This window comes from Prunus persica, chromosome G8 (assembly GCF_000346465.2).
Source record: "Prunus persica cultivar Lovell chromosome G8, Prunus_persica_NCBIv2, whole genome shotgun sequence".
NCBI lineage: Eukaryota > Viridiplantae > Streptophyta > Magnoliopsida > Rosales > Rosaceae > Prunus > Prunus persica.
The window spans coordinates 13,820,045-13,839,691 of NC_034016.1; the positions used below are offsets into that span (position 1 = coordinate 13,820,045).

General features: G+C 35.9%; 6 protein-coding genes across 8 annotated transcripts; 2 read left to right on the forward strand and 4 right to left on the reverse strand.

Moving 5' to 3' along the window:
- Positions 146 to 1,459, forward strand: LOC18768561 (60S ribosomal protein L10). The gene is made up of 3 exons (XM_007201761.2): positions 146 to 812; positions 1,001 to 1,082; positions 1,189 to 1,459. Exons 1-3 carry the CDS (start codon positions 301 to 303, stop codon positions 1,258 to 1,260), a joined length of 666 nt encoding a protein of 221 aa, XP_007201823.1. The 5' UTR covers positions 146 to 300; the 3' UTR covers positions 1,261 to 1,459.
- Positions 2,277 to 5,231, reverse strand: LOC18768041. Of its 3 annotated transcripts, none has more exons than XM_020569694.1 (2): positions 4,897 to 5,231; positions 2,277 to 3,266 (listed from the first exon to the last, which is right to left on the reverse strand). In XM_020569694.1, exons 1-2 carry the CDS (start codon positions 4,920 to 4,922, stop codon positions 2,534 to 2,536), a joined length of 759 nt encoding a protein of 252 aa, XP_020425283.1. In that variant the 5' UTR covers positions 4,923 to 5,231; the 3' UTR covers positions 2,277 to 2,533. The 3 variants fall into 3 exon arrangements, with proteins under 3 accessions (XP_020425283.1, XP_007200840.1, XP_020425284.1); XM_007200778.2 differs by having other exon boundaries at positions 4,734 to 5,231; XM_020569695.1 differs by lacking the exon at positions 4,897 to 5,231 and adding an exon at positions 3,699 to 4,721.
- Positions 6,664 to 8,172, forward strand: LOC18766910 (non-symbiotic hemoglobin). The gene is made up of 4 exons (XM_007201231.2): positions 6,664 to 6,914; positions 7,000 to 7,114; positions 7,552 to 7,668; positions 7,775 to 8,172. Exons 1-4 carry the CDS (start codon positions 6,811 to 6,813, stop codon positions 7,910 to 7,912), a joined length of 474 nt encoding a protein of 157 aa, XP_007201293.1. The 5' UTR covers positions 6,664 to 6,810; the 3' UTR covers positions 7,913 to 8,172.
- On the reverse strand, positions 10,880 to 11,317 carry LOC18767295. The gene has a single exon (XM_007199031.1). It carries the CDS (start codon positions 11,315 to 11,317, stop codon positions 10,880 to 10,882), a length of 438 nt encoding a protein of 145 aa, XP_007199093.1.
- LOC18768896 lies at positions 13,970 to 15,134 on the reverse strand. Its single transcript, XM_020570782.1, has one exon. The coding sequence runs from the start codon at positions 14,790 to 14,792 to the stop codon at positions 14,208 to 14,210; it is 585 nt and encodes a 194-aa protein (XP_020426371.1). The 5' UTR covers positions 14,793 to 15,134; the 3' UTR covers positions 13,970 to 14,207.
- LOC18767902 lies at positions 17,340 to 18,378 on the reverse strand. Its single transcript, XM_020569646.1, has one exon. The coding sequence runs from the start codon at positions 18,306 to 18,308 to the stop codon at positions 17,580 to 17,582; it is 729 nt and encodes a 242-aa protein (XP_020425235.1). The 5' UTR covers positions 18,309 to 18,378; the 3' UTR covers positions 17,340 to 17,579.

Sequence of the window (19,647 nt, forward strand, 5' to 3'; positions counted from 1 at the left end):
CACAAAAATAATAAATCAAAACAAATTTAAAGGCCCATGATAATATTTGTTTGGTGCATAAACGGTATGGCCCACCATGGAGAATCAGAAGATGGTAAAGTTTGACCCGAATCAAAGCCATGCATTATTATTGGGTTAAATTTACGGACCGGATAACATGTGTCGGGTCCAAGAAACAACCCAAAATATTGATGGGCTTCAGAAATCATACTATATATACAAACCACAAACACTTTTTCTCAATCTTCTTCAACCCATTCATTTCGAGATTTAGGGTTTGAGCAGCCGAAACCAGTCGCCATGGGACGAAGACCAGCCAGGTGCTACCGCCAGATCAAGAACAAACCCTACCCGAAATCGCGTTTTTGCCGTGGTGTTCCGGATCCGAAGATCCGAATCTACGATGTGGGCATGAAGAAGAAGGGCGTGGATGAGTTTCCTTTCTGCATCCACCTCGTTTCTTGGGAGAAAGAAAACGTTTCGAGCGAAGCCCTCGAGGCCGCCCGTATTGCCTGCAACAAGTACATGACTAAGTTCGCCGGAAAGGACACGTTTCATTTGCGAGTTAGGGTTCATCCTTTCCATGTTCTCAGGATCAACAAGATGCTTTCTTGCGCCGGAGCCGATAGGCTTCAGACTGGTATGCGAGGTGCTTTTGGGAAGCCCCTCGGTACTTGTGCTAGGGTTGCTATTGGTCAGGTGCTTCTCTCCGTTCGCTGCAAAGACAGCAACAAGCACCACGCTCATGAGGCTCTGCGCCGCTCCAAGTTCAAGTTCCCTGGGCGTCAAAAGATCATTGAGAGCAGGAAATGGTATGTTTTTTCTTTTGAGTTTATGGGTTTTGGATTTTGCAATCTGTAACTCAAAATCCAAATTTTGATTTTGATTGCTTTTTTTTTTTTGGTTATATCATGGGCTCTTTTAATTGTTTAATTTTTGTCATAACTATAATTAGAATTAATCATTATTATGCTGAAACTGTCTCTGTGTTACTTTTCAGGGGCTTTACCAAGTTCAGCAGAGCTGACTATGTCAGGTTGAAGGCAGAGAATCGTATTGTTCCTGATGGTGTCAATGCCAAGGTTTGTTTATCCCTAACAAATTAGTGTTAATTTATTTGATTAGTTCCTTAAGCTTGATTTCATGAGCCAATGCCAATAATTAACGATCCATATGTTGTTCTTGTAGCTTTTGGGATGCCATGGATCTTTGGCGTTGCGCCGTCCTGGAGGAGCATTCATAGACGCTGCTGTGAACTGATTTCATGTAATCCAACTTCCATTAGGAATTAAGATTTTAAATTTTGGGCAAACTTCTGTTGGAGTTTATGTTGGAGTTTATGTTTGATATTTTTATTAAGGTTTTTGGTTATCGATAATGTTATCAGAATGCTGTTGCTCTGCATGAATTGGCTTGCTATGTTATATGAGTCTCTTTTAATGTTCTTTTCTGGTCCTGATAGCTATCTCCATTAAATTCTAATGCTTCTTCATAGACCATTTGCTGGATAAAGTTTGGAATGTTATAGTTTTAATGGTGTTAACTGTAAATCTATCATGTATGGTGCTTGTATTTTGAGTTTGAAATGGAACAATTTGACTGAACTGTGTGATGAATTGTCTTAAAATAACATTTCCTCCTTGGATGTCATGCTATTTCAAAATGTTTGAGTTAAAATCCTGAAGAAATGGAATAAGCACACTGCGCACAGAATTTGAAGTCCCATTTGTTTCGAAAACCCTTTGCTTCATGAACTTTTGGATGTCAAACAAGTTTCTTACCCTTCTCCTGCTATGTTCTCCTTCTGAAAAGCATTTCCTTTACAACTTTTTTCTAGGTCTCCTGCTTACACAATCCTTTTCATTTTTAACAACTCTACTGTCTGTCTCAGTGCTTGCTTCCGGTTTGAATTCTCAACCTTCTCAACTCTGTTACGAACTGTGTTTTCTGTAGCTTTCTATCTAATTTGTTTAGGAGCATTTTCATTCTTCTTCATTGGGGTTGGGGGTGTTAACAAATGCATCAAATAAAGCACTTTTAATTTGTTTCCATTATTTATCATCAAGGGCAAATAGTCGGAAAAACGAAGTAATAAATGAAAACGGTTTTTATTCAGTAACTGTAATAGAAGGATTTGTCGCAATATTTTATTTATTAACTGGGTCTATATTCAAACCCCCCTAACAAATAAGAAAATTACAAAAAATTATCCCCTAGTTTTAGTACAAGCTAATAATCGAAATACCAGAGGAAGGGGATTTCTTACACCATCACACACAATTATCCCCTAATTCTAAAGTCGCTAGTACAAGTTAATAGTAGAATTACGAGGGAAAGGGATTTCTTACACAATATCACACAATTATTCCCTAGTTCTAAAGTCACTAGTACAAGCTAATAGTCGAATTACAAGGGAAGGGGATTTCTTACGAAATCACACACAATTATCCCCTAGTTCTAAAGTTTCATATCACTTACAAAAATAAACAAATAAATAAAACAAAACAAAATCATTCAACTAGGTTTGACCAAGTCAATCATCTGTCAATAGCAACTTGACAGTTCCAGCAATCAAAGCCGTTGGATCACCTAGCAGAGTTGATATCACCGTCTGCAAAACCAACCGGACAATCTCAGCGAACCTCTTCAGCTTCCCTTTAGGTTGATGGTACTTTTGAATCATGTTGTTGAGGTTTGGAATTGTGGTCTGCAAATCATCACCATGTCCCGAGCCATGTAGCCATTTTTCTGCTATCAATTTCTTCGCACATGCCACATGCAGATAACATTTCTTGTCCACGGACCTATAACTCCAGCCCTTCCCTTTATATCCACATTCTTGGCACGGTTTTTTCACTTTTTCATACAAATAGAGGTTGACATCTCCAGCCTCGAGCTTCATGGGCAGCTTAGCACAGCAGGGGTGGAGGTTGGACTTGCAGCCTCTGCAATGGTACACGAACCCCGTTCCTTTCTCCCCGCATGCATTGCAGCTGCGAGTGTTCTCCGGTGGGCTTGGGAGGAGTTGGAAGCTGCAACCGCGTTGGAAGGGGTGGTGGAAAAGGCCCAAGGGAATGGCACAGTACATGTGCAGATCAAAGCTGCATGAGGATTGGGGACACGTGTAGTGTGAACCTATGCCTGGCTCATTGCACCCGTTGCACATGAACAGCTTCCCTGTCCATCTCTGCTCCAGCTTGTGTTCTGGGTGGCTCGGGTGCGGTATCTCATCGAATTTCGTCATGGCGGCTGCTGTCGACCTACGTCTGTAAAAGTATATTTTGATTGAAAAAAGAAAAGTTAATTGATCATGTGAAAAAGGGAAAAAAAACACAAACACAAACGTTAACTTCAAGTTAAGTTAAGTATTGCATAGAAACACAAAGGACTCGTTTGATGCCTAATATTGGACTAGATTGGATAACTTATTAAGGCATGTTGAAGGAAAAAAAATGAAGAAATTTTGTCCAAGTTGAAGGTAAAAGATTACGAAGAAAACTTATCTAATCTAATTCCTACAATATGGTAGGATCTTAACACCTTATAACTTATATCCCTTCTAATCCTAAAAATGAAAAATATTTCACTTCTACAGCCATTTCCTCCTTCAACTTAACTTAAATCTAAAAGTTATTCAATTCAATCCAATCATAAGCACCACGCGAGCCCAAACAGATTTCATATTTGAAAAACTTTACCTGATCTCCTTCAAATATTGTAAGTGCAGAGAATAAGAGCAAAGAGAGATGCAATGGAACAAATTAAAAAATGGAAAAACTCATAATGGAAAAAAAAAAAAAAAAAAATTATAGACCCAGATAACTTAGCGCAGAAGTTACCGCACCCTTATAATTTCAAAAGAACTTGTCAACAATTCCGCAGCTCCAAACGCGTACGGCCTTCTTCCTAGAAGATGCATGGCGGAGGCAAAGAAATTTTCAAAGAGGAGGGTCCTAAGCTAAGTCGTGGCTTTCTAGAAATGCATGATGTCGGAGACTCGGATGCAAAGAAATTTCAAAGGGGAGGCTTAGCCATGTCTTGGCTTTCTTTCTAGATGCACGTTGGAGGCCAATAAGTTTCAAAGAGGAGGGCTTAGCTAAGTCTATTGGCTTTCTTCCAAGAAGATGCATGGCAAAGAGAGCTTAGCCAAGTCTTGCCCTTTCTTTGTAGAAAATCCATGACGGAGGCACTGACATTTCAAAGAGGAGGAGGGCTTAGCCAAGTCCTGGCTTTCTTTCTAGAAAATGCATGACGGAGGCAAAGGCATTTCAAAGAGGAGGAGGGATTAGCCAAGCCAAGTCTTGGCTTTCTTCCTAGAAAATGCATGAAGGAGGCAGAGGCATTTCAAAGAGAATGCTTAGCTAAGTTTTGGCTTGTGGGATTGGGCTTACAAACTCCATTAGTCTTTTTTTTGGTTGGGCTACTTAGTTTTACAATCGTTTCTCTATCCGAAAAGACCATCTCAATTGTAGCCCAAGTAGCTTTTAAAGTAAGTTTGCTAGTGATATTGAGACAATGAGAATTAAATAGAGAACATTCTCGACCTCTTGAGCTACAAGTTCATTTCTTAATTTATAAGTTTAAATTTATCTAAAACAATCAGAACGAACAACCATAAAAACACCGTTAAATTAGGATGATGGCATACTAACAATAAAAGAAAGTACAATAATAATAAAATTAACAGAAAAACAAAATTAAAACTTTTTTTTTAACAGGCTAAAATAGTGCACCTTTTTTGTATGAGTAACTCTTAGATATTCTTCTCTGATATACAACCATGTCAATTTTTTATATTATGTAAACACATAATAAGAGAAATAGACAAATAATTGCATATTTTAATGTCCGTAACTACTCGTGGTCATGGTAGGAGAACAAAGCAAAAGAACGTACTTTATTAGGCCAACCACGATTTTCATTGTTGTTGTCGTTGCAAAATAACGGTGGCGCAAAGTAAGTCATCGACATCCTCATCGTCGTCGGAAAATATTGACGGCCGAAGTTTGGAACAGAAGATACCACTACACCATATTCCATTTGGTTAATATCTTCCTTCACAAGATGTCGCCATGAACATGGCCAATAACCAGCACATCATTTCAGTCCTTTCCTATGTCCCGCCCTCATGCAAGAGAGGAGGAAGGAAGGAAGATTTAAACTGGAAAATTTTGAGATATGCATGACTTTTGAGGCTGGAGAATTTAAAGAGAGACCGGGAGAGGCACGTTTGTTTTGAGGTATATATATAGACCTTGAAATTTAATGTTAACCCTAAAATACCCACGCTTAAGACAAATATGAGAATTGAACAAGCAGACTTCATAAGGATATATTCGTAAAAGACGGGCTGCCGTAACATTCCCTCTCCTTCTATTGTTGACTTTTCAATTTCTCATCTACACAGGAAGACCACTTCCGTACTACAATTTTCTTAATTTTAAACCACATAATGTGGCTCACGTTTTTTCAAACTTTTTTTTTTGGGGTTAATTAAAATATTTAACCCATTAAAGTTTGAAAATTTTAATTTCAATCCCTCACACTTTCTCTCTTTCTATTTCATTATTGAATATTTATGTGTTTATATATATTTTTAATTCAACTACACATTTATAAGAACATCCTACGACGGTAATTTTTACATTTTAAAATTTTCCCTAACCTCGTTGAGAGATTTAAATCTCACAAACTATGGAATTTTTTTTTTTTTAATATGTAAGATTAAACTATAAGATTTTAAAGGATGATGTTCCTAGTATATGTACGACCACCAACTAGCTACTAATTTAGTAGTACTTCTCTTTTCAATGTTGGAATTAAAAGATATCTTAAGTTCGAATATTCCATTTTCCATTATCAAAAAGGCTGATGGAAGTTCATGTGCCCCATTGTCCCAATGTTGGCTTTCAAAGGAAACCTTTCAACAATGGTGTACATGATTCTTGGTTCTACTAAAGTTAAGCCCCCTTGAACAAATTTTCTTCCTCCGCCCCTCTTCAAGATATCCTAAAATGGACATCCTGCTGCAGAACTAGCTCAAATAATGATCAGAAAATGGAAATCCTGCAAAGCTAGGACAACTGTGGCCTCCCCTAGATGGACCCATGAAACTGGTGATCAATTTTTATGGTGGATCACTGTATTGCACCTTCACCTAGGAGGCCAAGTTGTATTTGCTAATCGAAAGTTTTTGGCTCTACCATAATTTGAAGGGCTACGATATTATATTCCTGTCTTTTTGTGTAAAAATAATGCCTCAAAGACCCCACTTATGCCAAAGCAAAAGCCAATAAGACTACCTTATACAATGTTTGTAAAGTCTAAAAATATGATATTATTTGTCATTGGTGACAAATTTCTTCGGCTCCTGAAAGGTATTGGGCAAAGCCAATGAATTTATAGCTCAAGAGCAAGAATATTTGTATACAAATCAGCGATTTTATGTTCAAATCTCAACGGCACCTTCCATTCTCCTTCCAAACTTTGGCCGCTCTTGCAAAAATATGATGTTATGGCTTGCGTCACTTCAGCCAAAAACCTCAAAGCCCAATACCATGTTCCCCAATTTGGCCTCAAACAGCCCCTAGTTTTGGGACATGTGTGGTGCTAAGTTGCTTATCAAATTTTGTGCAAAACAAAAGAAAATTTGAAAGATCAAAGAATGGCTCTCCATGCCCTGAAGGGTTAAATCTAATCTTCACTGGGTTTACTATATATATAATCTCTTTCGAACAATATTGATCTGAACTCAACATCCTCAATACCATTTTCAAGTTAAGTGAGTTTGTGTGAAAAAAAATTCATAACATGGAAGGGAAAGTTTTCACAGAAGAGCAGGAAACATTGGTGGCCAAGTCATGGGGTGTGATGAAGAAGAATTCTGCTGAATTGGGTCTTAAATTCTTCCTGAAGTAAGTCAGTCTTGCAGGATTTTTTTTTTTTTTTCCAATTACATTTTAAATGTTGTTAAATCCTATATGTATGAAACAATTGCAGGATATTTGAAATTGCACCATCAGCTCAGAAGCTGTTCTCTTTCTTGAAGGACTCTGATATTCCTCTGGAGAAGAACCCAAAGCTCAAGCCCCATGCTATTTCTGTCTTTGTTATGGTAAGTATAAGCCACCCATGTCCACCTCATTCAAATATTCCCAATAAAGTAGAATGATATGTTGCTAATCTTTAGATTTTGATCCAACGGTTGGTAGGTAGTTAACCATGAATTTTCATGACAATCTAGCTAATGTAAGGGTATGTTTAGTATTGCTTCTGCTTGTAGAAAGTCTAAAAACGCTTTTATGACAAGTGCTTTTGATAGTGTTTGTTTGGTAGAAAAACTTCAAAATATTTATGATTCATAAAAGTGCTTTCTTAACATAAATTATTTTTAAGTGCTTATTAAGGAATCATTTTTTAAGTGCTTTTTAAAAAAGAACTTCAATATTTAGTAAAAATATTTTTATAGTAGAAGCACTTCTAAGAGCAGTCCCAAATGAGTCCTACACTAATGACAACTTTCAATCATATATTCTTCAATTTGTGTGGCAGACTTGTGAATCAGCCGTTCAACTTCGGAAATCAGGCAAAGTCACAGTGAGAGAATCAACCTTGAAAAGATTAGGTGGAGTACACTTCAAATCTGGAGTGGTCGATGAACATTATGAGGTATACATATATTTTTTTTTTCGTTTGGACAAAAATTGTCATGAAAATGCAAATAAATTACTAGTAAGTAACTAATTGGGCCAACGTCTCGTTGAACAATTTTCAGGTCACTAAATTCGCATTGTTGGAAACTATAAAAGAAGCAGTGCCCGAAATGTGGTCCCTAAAGATGAAGAATGCATGGGGAGAAGCTTATGATCAGTTGGTTGCTGCTATAAAAGCAGAAATGAAGCCCTCCCCATAAATTAAACACTTCTTCAATACAATCTCAGCTCTTGCTTCATTTGGAAATTTTACGGCATGGAAATAATGTACAGAAGGTTTGCATCAGGGCATGTGCCTCTGTTAATTTGGTTTGATTGTTTGTTATTTTCTTAACCTTTTCTTTTAAATGAACTTTTGTGAGTTCGATCTTTTAAGTAAGATTCACTGGGTTGTAATTGTAAGCTCATATTTATATATCCTATAAAAAATTATTTGTAATTAATATCAGACCAATATAAATTTTTTTTTTCTGGATGAACCCAACAATATTCAGATTATGACTCTGACCCAAGCATTTTTTTTAAGTTTATCTGTGATGGGCTAACTTGAGCTAGATTGGGCTCGAGATAATTTGAATCCAGGCTTTCTCAACCCACTAATTTGACTGCGGAAGGTTGTACCAAAATCTTTATAAATCTAAGAATAAACTTTGCTGCTTGCCCAACTCTGGCAAAATTCAATTTAACCATCCCAATAGGTTAGGTACTTATCAAATTTTGACTACATCCAATAGGTTAGTGACTTTAGAACAAGTTCTTTAAACTTGGGGCCACGCCATTGAGGATATGGATGACTAAAGCATCATCAGTGATCTTATCACATATGCTCCACATCTATACAAATTGTAAACTCAATTTGGATCAAAATTGTTGATGCTCAAAAATGAACGGTTAATATTGAGTCCAACTTAGAGATGCGAGGTGTGTGAAGGCTAGGGTCTTCATTCACCTTAATAAATGGGTTACGTTCACAGAGAAGTATATTCTCACCCTAATAATATGTGTTTACATCGTACAAGGGGTAGGACCCAAAGATAAAGAAAATGAGAGAGAGAGAGAGAGAGAGAGTAAGAACCCCTTCTAAGTAGCGAGTGGTCTCTTTTTATAAGTAAGGGGGAGTCTTCACTTCTTATAATATTCCAATATGAAAATTTTGACATAGCCTCTAGATTGCTTGATTAGATATTGTATAAACAAAAACCATACCAAATTGTCAAGTCCCTTGTGCTCTAAAGTGCTGGTTTTAATTTGACGTTGGCATACCCTGGTTTCAGAAATTAGTACAGGACTGGAACTTTACCCACTTATGCTTTGTTTGTGTGTTTGCTGACGGCAATTCTAGAGGAAAGTAAAAATAAAAAAAAAATCAAAAAATCAAAAGAATCAAAACATTTTGAATGAAAACTAAAAGAATGAAAATATTTTGAACTGGCACATGTTTTACAAAAGTATAACATGTTCACAGCTTGTATGATATCAAATCAAAGTCAATAATAGTGCACATGCGATTGTATGCCACTTCATTCTGTGTCACCTACAGAAGAAATAAACTTATATTTAATCAGAAAGAACATATCTGAAGTGACATATAACATCAAAATTAATGGGCGATTTGATTTTTTCAAAGTCAAAGACAAAAAATTTATATTCTATCATTTTATAAAAGGCAGATGTGGGGGCGGCTTGTCACGTCCATATTATTTGCTTTTGGAGAACGTACCTTACCTAAATCACATTTCGTCATACAAATAGTAATATATTATATGTTGAAATATCATATATTATAAATGATATATACATGTTAAAAAAAATTTCTCTTTACCATAGAAAGATATATAGTTACTTGTAACGGTGAAATCAGAAATTTTTTCAAGGGTAAACCAGAAAAACAAAAAAAAAGCATTATTTGGGTAATTGTGTTAAAAGACTGGAGTCTGGTTCATTCGATGGTTCTCGAAATAGGGATTCCTAAGTCAATCCAATGATTGGGAAGGGAGTATGCTTGATTAATTCAAGAATTCTATAGTGAGAGCCTTATATATGTACTTTAGGTGAGGCCCTATCTCTTAACAGTTGAATCAGACTAAACAATTTGATTAAACGGCTAATTAATTTTATCCAACGGTTAAGAGACAAGGTTTCACCTAAGAGCCATATATAAGGCCCTCACTATAGAATGACTCTTGATTAGTACATGGAGGTAAGCTCATTTCTACATAGATGATGTGCTGATTTTTCATTTAATAGATTTGGCTTGTATAATGAAGCCCCTTAAGCCTGTTCTCTAAACACAGTACTAGGTTGGAGCCCATCCTAACCCAAACGTAGTTCCGCCCTTGGTTACTTGGCCTCCACATTACTCAAAATTGTAGATGCTTGTTTTTCTCCAAATTTTTTCTTGAATTTAATTGAGTATTTGCTTGTTTGGTCTCCATAAATTTTTGTATAAAGTATTTTCTTTGGTTCAAAGAATGAGCAGAACAAAAATTGAGTGAAGACAAGAGTAATACCTTAATTAGCACTGAAATTTTCCCATACTTTGTAAACTTTTAAAAAGGAGGCAGAGTACATTAGTTGAGGGAATACATAAAAGTAATTCACTTAATAGGATTACTACATATTCTAGTATGTAAAGGGTGGTCTTTATATCTTTCAATAAATACGAAGAACAAAAACAGTTAATGTCAACTTCCAGACATTCACAGTTGGTCACTTGGATTGGACGACTGATATATTTCAATTAAATTGGGCGTTTGGTGAACTCATAAATATTGAGATTGTTGGCTTATTTAATTGGACAACAGTTCATCATATTGTATTTTACAAGTCTCATCTAGAAATGCGACACTCATAATTGAAATCAAATGCGCAATATCACAATATAGTTGTTATCTAGAGAAAGGGGTCTTTCATAACTAAGTAATAGCAAGGAGCTACATATAGCACTGTCAAAGTATAAACAGAACAAGAAAAGTGCAAAGAATAAGAAGTTCGCTTTCTATATTTTGTTTTGTTACAAAATATAATAATCTCTTGTAATATTCTTGGGCTTTATAGACTCTCTTGTTTTCCCATCATTCTCTAAAAACAACGGCTAAAAGTCCAAAGATACATGCCTAGCTATCTACCATGTGGCAATATGCACTTCTATTGGCTGCAAATTAAAATTAGAGCTCAATTCTTTGGTTGCCTCGCCCCTCCTTGGAGCTCATGCCAACCATGTCAACGCCAGTCGGTGGCCTTTTTGATGAAACAAGATGTGCTGCCTCTGAATGGTTGGCTAGGGCTGCGCTGGCCTTGATGGCCAGAGAACACAAGTCTTGGAGAGACAACGGCGACTTCGACTGAGAAAGTGGCATGACGAAGTAGATTTGACCCAGCTGGAGCTCTTCATCTTTAGGAACTTGAGGAGCACATGAGCCTACGTACATGGACTCTGAGGTGCAGAGGAAGCAGTTGGGGTTTTGGGAGAGGATGTGGCTTGATACAACTGGGCGCCTAAGCTCTTGTAGCCCCCCATCCAAGTGAACGATCTTGGTTGTGGATGGCCTTATGAGCTTTGCACCCTCACTTATGAATTGAGAAGATGCACAAATGTTACCCATGAGAGAGAGAGAGAGAGAGAGAGAGAGAGTTTTGTTTGTGTTGGGAACTAAATACGGGGAAGAGGGTTGTGCTTATTTTTATAGAGAGAGATTGAATTTAAAGGAAATTAAGGACACTGTGTTGGGTGGAAGAGAGGGTTGTTATTTATAGAGGGAGATAGAAGCATAGATGTGGAGCCATGGTTGACCCAACATCAATGCTATAATTAGTTAAACCGCGTAGGAGATGGGATGGGGAAGAGAGTGGGATGTGTTTGAAAATATATAGGGTTCAGCCTGACATTATTACTTTATGCTTTACATTATCTCTTCGAGTCAAGTACAAGTCTTATAGATAAATTATTATGAATAAAAAAAACAGAGTACTAATTAAATTTCAATACATGCAATTACTCGTAAGTAATTTGTCTATGTATTTCGTATCTATAATGTATGTTTGAATTTACAACTCGTCTTAAATTACGAATAATTTTTCTCTATATACATAATCTATAATGAAATAGTACTAGTGTCGGGGGCATATCCTAATAATTTTAGAACCCCCAAATCCAACAGAAAAATCTTCTAGAATAGTCATCACTATTGTGTACCACTAGTTTGTATGACTAGCTAGTGATACTAGGTCGCTGGCCGGAGCAAGGCTAATTACCAGATCTGTCAATGTCTAACTCAACCTTAAGCCTATTGGCTTCCCTTGATGGTGGCAATTGTCGTTGATGTTGATATTCTATGTTTGATAACAGGATCAACCAGAAATATTCTGATGTTTTAACAGATTAATTAAACCCGAGAGCTCCTATTGCTTTCATAACCATAATCATATTATGGAGATTAAAAGCGGATGTGACAGAAAATAAAAATCATACCTCGAAAGATTCGCGTATCTAAAAATATTTATAAAATGACAAAAGTGCGGTATATTTTGTCAAATATCCAACATGTTATGTTGCAATACTAAAACCATGTTTACATAGAAAAAAATATATATATCCTCAATATAAAAAGAGTACTTGCAGACTACCATATTACAAAGAATTTAGAGAATTGTATAATGAAAAACATGAGTGTTGTTTAGGGTACAAGAAAATATATTTTTTTTAAAAGCCAGGTTGGCATCTACAAGGCTTCAGATTAGGATAAAGCATATGCCCATATTTAATTAATTAAATAATTTGTATTAACATATAATTAATTAAATAATTAATTGGATTGAAATTCATATTGTTTTGCGGTCGTAATCGTTCACATGGTATTTTTGCGTTGCCGTTGGTAGACCGCAGACCGTTGGTGTACGGTTTCTTTTTCAAGGAAGCGTCAAGGTCAAAACGGAGACTATAACAAATAACTAGTCCTTGTTTGGCCTTCTGGATTGATTGTGTGCGTGTTTTTTCTTTTTCAAATGATTCTTTCACGTTCTTTTTACTTTTGGAACCCAAAAGATGTAGAATTATTTGGGAGCTTCATGCTAATGTCGTTTTCTCCTTTGGCTGCTTCTCTCATTCTTCTGCAACTCATCAATCGATGTGCCATTTATTCGTAGTTCTTTTCATTGCAACCACGACTAGAATTCTAGAGCTACCAAAAGCGTGTCTCAAACCACCAACTTGCCAAAGCTAGCCCTTGGATTCATCTTCAAATTATTATTTTTTGTTTTGGTTTCATCTTGACTAGTATTAATAATTAAAAAGAAACGATAACATACTAAACTCACACACACTATATATATAGATGTTAGAACTCGAACCCATAACCTTTCCTAGAGAAACAATGGCTCCTTTACAATTCAAAACACAGATATATCTCTTCATAAAATTTAGTTCTTCAAATATTTCAACTAAGTATACCTATAAGTTAAATTGTGTAAGGATCTCTCATACGATAAATTAGAAAAAAAAATATTCACGATTGACATGTCTCTCTTACTTTTATCAACACAGTGTTTAGTTGTCAATTTATATATATGATCGAATGACTAAGATAGGTCATAATTACAAATCTTATTTAATGACCTTATTAGAAGACAAATTATTGTTTTTTCAATGTTTTTTCATCTCTCTCACGTCGATGGGTCATAGTATTACGATATGAGTCCCATGCATATCTTATGTCCCACCTTTTGAGTCACAAAGATTTACAGGTTAATTAGCGAGTAGCTACCAGTGGAAGATGTTTGGGAAAAGCTTTCAAACAGGATTATTAGTGTAGGATTTTTGTCAAATATTAAAGTATTAAAATAAAATAAAATAAAAACATCAAATAGTACTAGAGCCTATTGTCTTAATTTTTGGGTACTCCTTTTAGTCATGTTTTTCGGAAAACTGATGATATGGTTCATAGACTAACTAGTTTTGCCTTAATTCTTGATAATGCATCATCTTGATTTCAAGACCCGCGTGATATCATAGAGCATGCGGTGATTGTTTTGTAATCTATTCTTTATCAATTAAATACAGCTTTTTTTCTCTTCAAAACTTCGATTGCATGTCGTAAATTTGTAATGTTTTTCTCATTAGATCTTTTGATAAATTTGTAATGTTTTTCTCATTAGATCTTTTGATTTGGGGTCATTACACAGATCCAACAAATTTTGAAGTTTCTATTTTAAGTTTCTTAGCTGCCTTCAGTACTTCTATTACGCCATGAGTACTTTACGCTTTGGAAATCTATCCTAGAACGTTACTGTCAATGCCAGCCATTACAACAAGAAGAAAAACTTAATCCCTTGAAAACAAAAATGTGATCAATCTACCCGAAAAAAGGTGATCAAATTCTGATTATAATTTAATTTGATTCAATCAAAATCAAATCCTCTATGTCCATGTGAAAAACGAACATAACCAAGGAACTGATTAATATATAAAGTACATTTCCAATAAACAACACAATCATATCATGCCCCCTCCATCATATCATCATCCTCTAAAATCACACTCAACCTTGTCACAAAGCCACCACCTCCTCCATTACCACCGCCATGACCGCGCCGCCCGCGGCCTCTCCCTCTCCTTTTCCTCACAACTTCTCCACTTCTAGCGACGCTCGGGCCGCCACCATAACTGCCCATGGCCACCATCGGGCTAGGCTCATCCTTCTTCTTAATAGTAAACACAACTTGATTGACTCTTTTACGTCCACGCCCAAAACATCGCTTCCTCCGCCTCGTATTTCCAAGTGCCAAGCTTGCCCTAACAGCCAAAGCAGCCATCTGCTCGGCTCGAAGCGGCCTGCTCAGCCAGCTCAACGGCAACACAAAATAAAGCTGACCGAGCTGAAGCTCTTCGTCCCCATTCACGGCCCTAACAAAGCCTCCAAAATCCATGTCGTCGGAGTCGCATATGAAGCACGTGGGACTCTTTTGAAGCACGTGCGAGACCTTAACTGGGTTTGAGAATTCTTGAAGCTGCCCGTCCTGGAGAATCACCTTGGCTGTGACAACAGACACAGAGGCTGAGTCGCTTGAGCTGCAAATGCCCATTAGTTAATGGTTTCATTTTGGCTGAGGACTTTGGAGGGGTTAATTAAAGGAAGATTTACGCGTTTGTTTTTGTTGATTTAATCGAATAATTAATTGCTTAATTAACGATGAAGTGATGGAACATGTATTTTAATGTATTTTTCTTAACTTTTGTTTCAACTTGGAATCGGTCGCCGTTTTCTTGTTTGGATTTGGCATTTTGGTGTAATTTAATTGTGAGCATAACTAAAACATGTTTCAATTGGTTCAGAGAAGTGACTTAATAAGAAAATTGATGAGTGATATGAATTATTTGTAGCACAATAGAAGTGTCTATTAATTGGGAATTTAGCTACAACTGCAAGACATGCACTGCTATAAGAAATTACTAGCCTCTCTGCACGCGCTTCCGCGCTTGCGAGAGGTTTTTTAAAAAAAATAAGTAAATTTATTTTAGAATTAAAAAAGATAATGGGTAGTTGTGTTCCATAAAATAGGATTCATTATTTGCTTTTTCTTTTTCTTTTAATTTTTTTAAATATGAAAAAATGTGAATTTACCATATTATCCTCATTTAATTAATAATTTGAATTCTTAATGTTTGCATTAACCAAGGGCATTTTCTGGTATTTTGAATGTTTCACCATTCTCTGCCTTTTGCTTTATATATATAGATAAAATACTACGATAGTATAGTTATGTGATACATCTTGTATACGTGTTATAATATGGGTGAATGAAAGAGTTTATTTTTTTCCATTTTAGGAAATAATATCAATAAATATCCATTTATATTATAACATGTATATAAAATGTACCACGTACCAGTACTACTGTAATATTCTATAATCAGAAACCTGAAAGTATAAACTCCAATTTCTGTTTTTGAAAGAGAAAAAGTAAGGGCAACATTGTTAAAGGGATCATTCAGTTTACGATAAAATCCGAATCATTTAGTTTGCAACTTTCTCTTAAAAGGGATCCTTTGTGGTAAAAGTTTAAAAGATATTAGGTACACAATTGTCATTTCATAAATACAGAAATGAATTTGAATATAAAAAATGAATATGAACATCAAATCAATGGTTAAACAATTTCAAATTTGACTAACTTTTACTTAAATGACATTGGTCTGTTCAAAAATAGACAATTCTGCCATAATACTATTTTGGGGTGGTGGTAGGGGTGGGCATCAATCCGGCCGATCCGGTCAATCCGGCCGAACCGATTATATTGGATTGGTTTGGTTTGGTTTTGACCAAAGAAAAAGTTAACATTTTGAAAAACCGAACCGAACCGGTTAGGTTTGGTTCAGCTGTGGTTTGAGAGTTTTAAAAACTGTCCTAAACCGAACCGGACCGATTATAAATCAATTTATTATTTATTTAATTTAGTTTACATGTGGCAAGGTTTGTGTGCGTTTTGTGAGTCCGCGTATCTGAATGTTGGTGCACGTTTTGATCTTCTAATTTGCATATCCCAGTTATTTGTGTGTGCTTGTATTTCCCTCTTTTTCTATCTCTACTATGTGTGTTTGCTCTTTGTGTTGTGTGGCTCTTCTTACTCTATCTATCTTAATTAATGGGTCCATTTCATAATTTCATACGCATTCAAACTCCACCTCTGTGATAAAAGTATTTACCTCTCTGTGATAAAAGCTTTTCATTTGTTTGTATTGTGATGAATGCAATGAGTAAATTTAATGCTACTTGGTTAATGCAAATTTTGTATATGTTTGTTTTGATGGAAATTGTGAACTTAGATGCATGCTAGACATTGGACAACCTTTGAATAAATGGAATGATGTTGTATTAGCCTTTGATGGAATGGAATGGAATGATATAATGGCAAAATGTTAGCATTATAATGTAAGAGCAGGTTGAAAAATGCATGGTTTTGTGTTAGGCACAAACCGGCCGAACCAATCCAAACCAATCCGAACCAAACCGATTACAAGTGGTTTGGATTGGTTCGGTTTCCATTATGATTTTAGGCTAATCCGAACCAAATTGGACCGTTATTTTCTTATTGGTTCAGCTGTGGTTTGAGAGTAAAACCGAACCAATCCAGACCGTGCCCACCCCTAGGTGGTGGGTGGGTGTGCCCAAACCGTGTAAATGTAAATGTGAGGAATAAGCCCAAGGACACAATGTTTCTTTCAAAAGCTTGGGGTATCAAGAGGGCCAAAATGTGTCTTTTTCAAATAAAAAAACACATTTGGAAGTGCTTCATCTCTCCCTCAAGAATAATTCAGAAAGCACTTTTAAAAAAATTCTATTAAATATTATCAAAAGCGTTTTTGGTTTTGGTTTTGGTTTTCTGAAATAGTTTTTAACAACTCTAAAAATAGTTCCAAATAGACCCTTAATTATGCGAAGGTGTGAAGGAAGTCATAAGTTCAAATCTCATTGAAGAAAGTCTTTGTATCAAAAAATAAATAAAATAAAACTAACTATTTGTGTAACTACCCAATATATTCTGACCCATCAAATTGAGATCGTATTCTTTCTTTTAACAAGACGAATTTTTTAAATTACTCTAATTTACGAGGGCAGAAAAATTCGAATTCAAAAGCAAATGGGTGAGCATACTACCTTCATCAACTAGCTGTAACCTTATATCTACAATAGAGATCACAATTTATCATTGGTTAATCAAGTTCAATATGTACAAAAGGAACCTTTATCCCTACATTTTCAATTTTTACAAACATAAAGTTGCAAGTAAAGTGTACTAGAATTTATTAACATTACAGGATCATGGAGTACCTTTTATCCAACATCTTCTGAACCCATCATCAACCACTCATCAGGCTCGCGACATTAACGACCCAATCACCCCAGCAATCAGAGTCGTTGGATCACCCAACACAGCTGATATCACAAATTGCACAGCCAATCCAGCTATCTCACAGCACTTCTTCACTTTACCTTTGCTCTTATGATGATGAGTTTGGAGCGTATTTTTAAGGCTAGGAATTCTAGTCATCTCCAATCTCCTAGTGGTATTTTTATTCCCATGTGACCCCAAAAACTCATGCCAAGTTTCCACAAGCATTTCCTTAACACATGCCACATGCAAATTATACTTCTTACATTTTGACCTATAACTCCAACTACGCCCTTTACGCCCACATTTATGACAAGAGCTGCTCACCTTCCGATACAGATAGAGCTTGACCTCGCCGTCGTTGAGCACCATGGGGAGCTTCGCGCAACACGGATGAAGGTCGAACCCACAGGACGTGCAGTGGTATGTGAATCCGGTAATATCTTTCTCACATGCATTGCAAAATCGAGGATTATTCCCCGGTGGCCTCGAGAAGAATTGAAAAGAGCACTTGGTGTAGAAAGGGTGGAAGATAGAAGGGGAAGGCATGGCACAATGCATGTGGAGATCGAAATCGCACATGGCGCACTTGTAGCGCGAGCCTATGCCTACCTCCTTGCATCCATCACACTTGAATGGGATTTCTGTGTACTCAAACTTGAGCTTGTGTTGGGGGTGGCTGAAGTGGGATATCTCATTGTATTTCATGGCTTTTGGATAGCTATAAGCTGAAATTTTTTGTGACTTGTAGTAAAGAAATTAAACGGGAAATATATAAAGGGAGAGGGTGTTCAATTGTGATTGTGTGTAAATTAATACTGATGTTAGCTTGTCATTGAAGCAATTGGAGGGAATTATGCTTTGGGATGGTGGGAGTTCTTGAGTGTGCATGAGAATCACCGAGTCTAGAGGCGAAAGGGCAGACATAAAGAACATGATTTAGGTCTTGTCAAAAGAGAATATATACGAATTTTTCACTTTATATTATATCCTTTTGTCCTCTCCTCTAGTAAATTACGTATACAAAATTCTAAAGGGAAGTGCCTAAAAGTGAAAAGTGGAAAATGAAAGGAAAATAAATATATTATTCAATTAATTATTGTCCCCTATATACTATTTGACAATTAGTGGCTCTGAATTTCTTACATTTATGGAAGGATGCATATTATAGAATACTACGGTAGTATGATCACGTGCAAAGAAACATGCAATAAATTTCATCCGAACATTTTTATACTTAATTGTTATTGAAATTTTGGATATTACTCGAAAAATTTGCTGCGAATTATTCTTAATTAAACTCGGATTTTAAATTTCCGGAAGACCAAATTAGTTTAATTTTCAATAGCTCTAGAATTTACAACTATTTTTAGCTCGAATATGTGTTAAGAATATTTTAAGTACGTTAGAAAGGATTAAGGAAAGATTAATTTACTAGAGGAATCAAGGACTTCTCATAAACTTTAGAATTTCGTAAAATAGAACGAATTTGGCATCTAAAAACTTTTTATAATTTTCTTTTTCTTTCAATCTAACTAGAATTATATTCAAAGCACAACCATTATGTATTCAAAACCCTAATAAACCTTTACTCCAAAAGCTCTTTCGTATCAACAAAATCATCAAATCCTTAGCAATGGATAACTTACAGAATTCTATCCCACACATCACGAAAGATAACAGGGAATTAAATAATTAATGACTCTGCATTTAAAAAAAAATTAATAATAATAATTAAGATTGCTTGGTATAGTTTTCTTCCAAGGAAGATTGCATGACGTGGGGGAACCAATTCCCTCTCTTTTTAGATATCTTTACTTTTAACCTGACAAGTCTCAATTGCTTGTATTTGAGAATTGCTTGGCATGCATGTTATCCATTTGTATCTTCAACTACCTACCTATTACCCCATGATTGTCCATAAAGAACTGATTCTCAATCAATCAATATTCATCAAATAAAATTAAAAAGGAATTTTAATTAGAAGCCATCATCAGCATGCACCACAAATGAGTTCAATGACCAAAGAGCCCATGAATTTCATGGT

Excerpts from the sequence above, each read along its gene's own strand:
- LOC18766910 (XM_007201231.2), top strand. The coding sequence starts at position 6,811 with ATGGAAGGGAAAGTTTTCACAGAAGAGCAGGAAACATTGGTGGCCAAG. Across the intron at positions 6,915-6,999 it reads GGTCTTAAATTCTTCCTGAA|GATATTTGAAATTGCACCAT; the intron begins GTAAGTCAGTCT and ends AAACAATTGCAG. Across the intron at positions 7,115-7,551 it reads CTATTTCTGTCTTTGTTATG|ACTTGTGAATCAGCCGTTCA; the intron begins GTAAGTATAAGC and ends TTTGTGTGGCAG.
- LOC18768041 (XM_020569694.1), bottom strand. The coding sequence starts at position 4,922 with ATGAAAATCGTGGTTGGCCTAATAAA. Across the intron at positions 3,267-4,896 it reads ATCGTGGTTGGCCTAATAAA|ACGTAGGTCGACAGCAGCCG; the intron begins GTACGTTCTTTT and ends ATACTTTTACAG.
- LOC18768896 (XM_020570782.1), bottom strand. The coding sequence starts at position 14,792 with ATGGGCATTTGCAGCTCAAGCGACTCAGCCTCTGTGTCTGTTGTCACA.
- LOC18768561 (XM_007201761.2), top strand. The coding sequence starts at position 301 with ATGGGACGAAGACCAGCCAGGTGCTACCGCCAGATCAAGAACAAACCC. Across the intron at positions 813-1,000 it reads ATCATTGAGAGCAGGAAATG|GGGCTTTACCAAGTTCAGCA; the intron begins GTATGTTTTTTC and ends GTTACTTTTCAG. Across the intron at positions 1,083-1,188 it reads CTGATGGTGTCAATGCCAAG|CTTTTGGGATGCCATGGATC; the intron begins GTTTGTTTATCC and ends TTGTTCTTGTAG.
- LOC18767295 (XM_007199031.1), bottom strand. The coding sequence starts at position 11,317 with ATGGGTAACATTTGTGCATCTTCTCAATTCATAAGTGAGGGTGCAAAG.
- LOC18767902 (XM_020569646.1), bottom strand. The coding sequence starts at position 18,308 with ATGAAATACAATGAGATATCCCACTTCAGCCACCCCCAACACAAGCTC.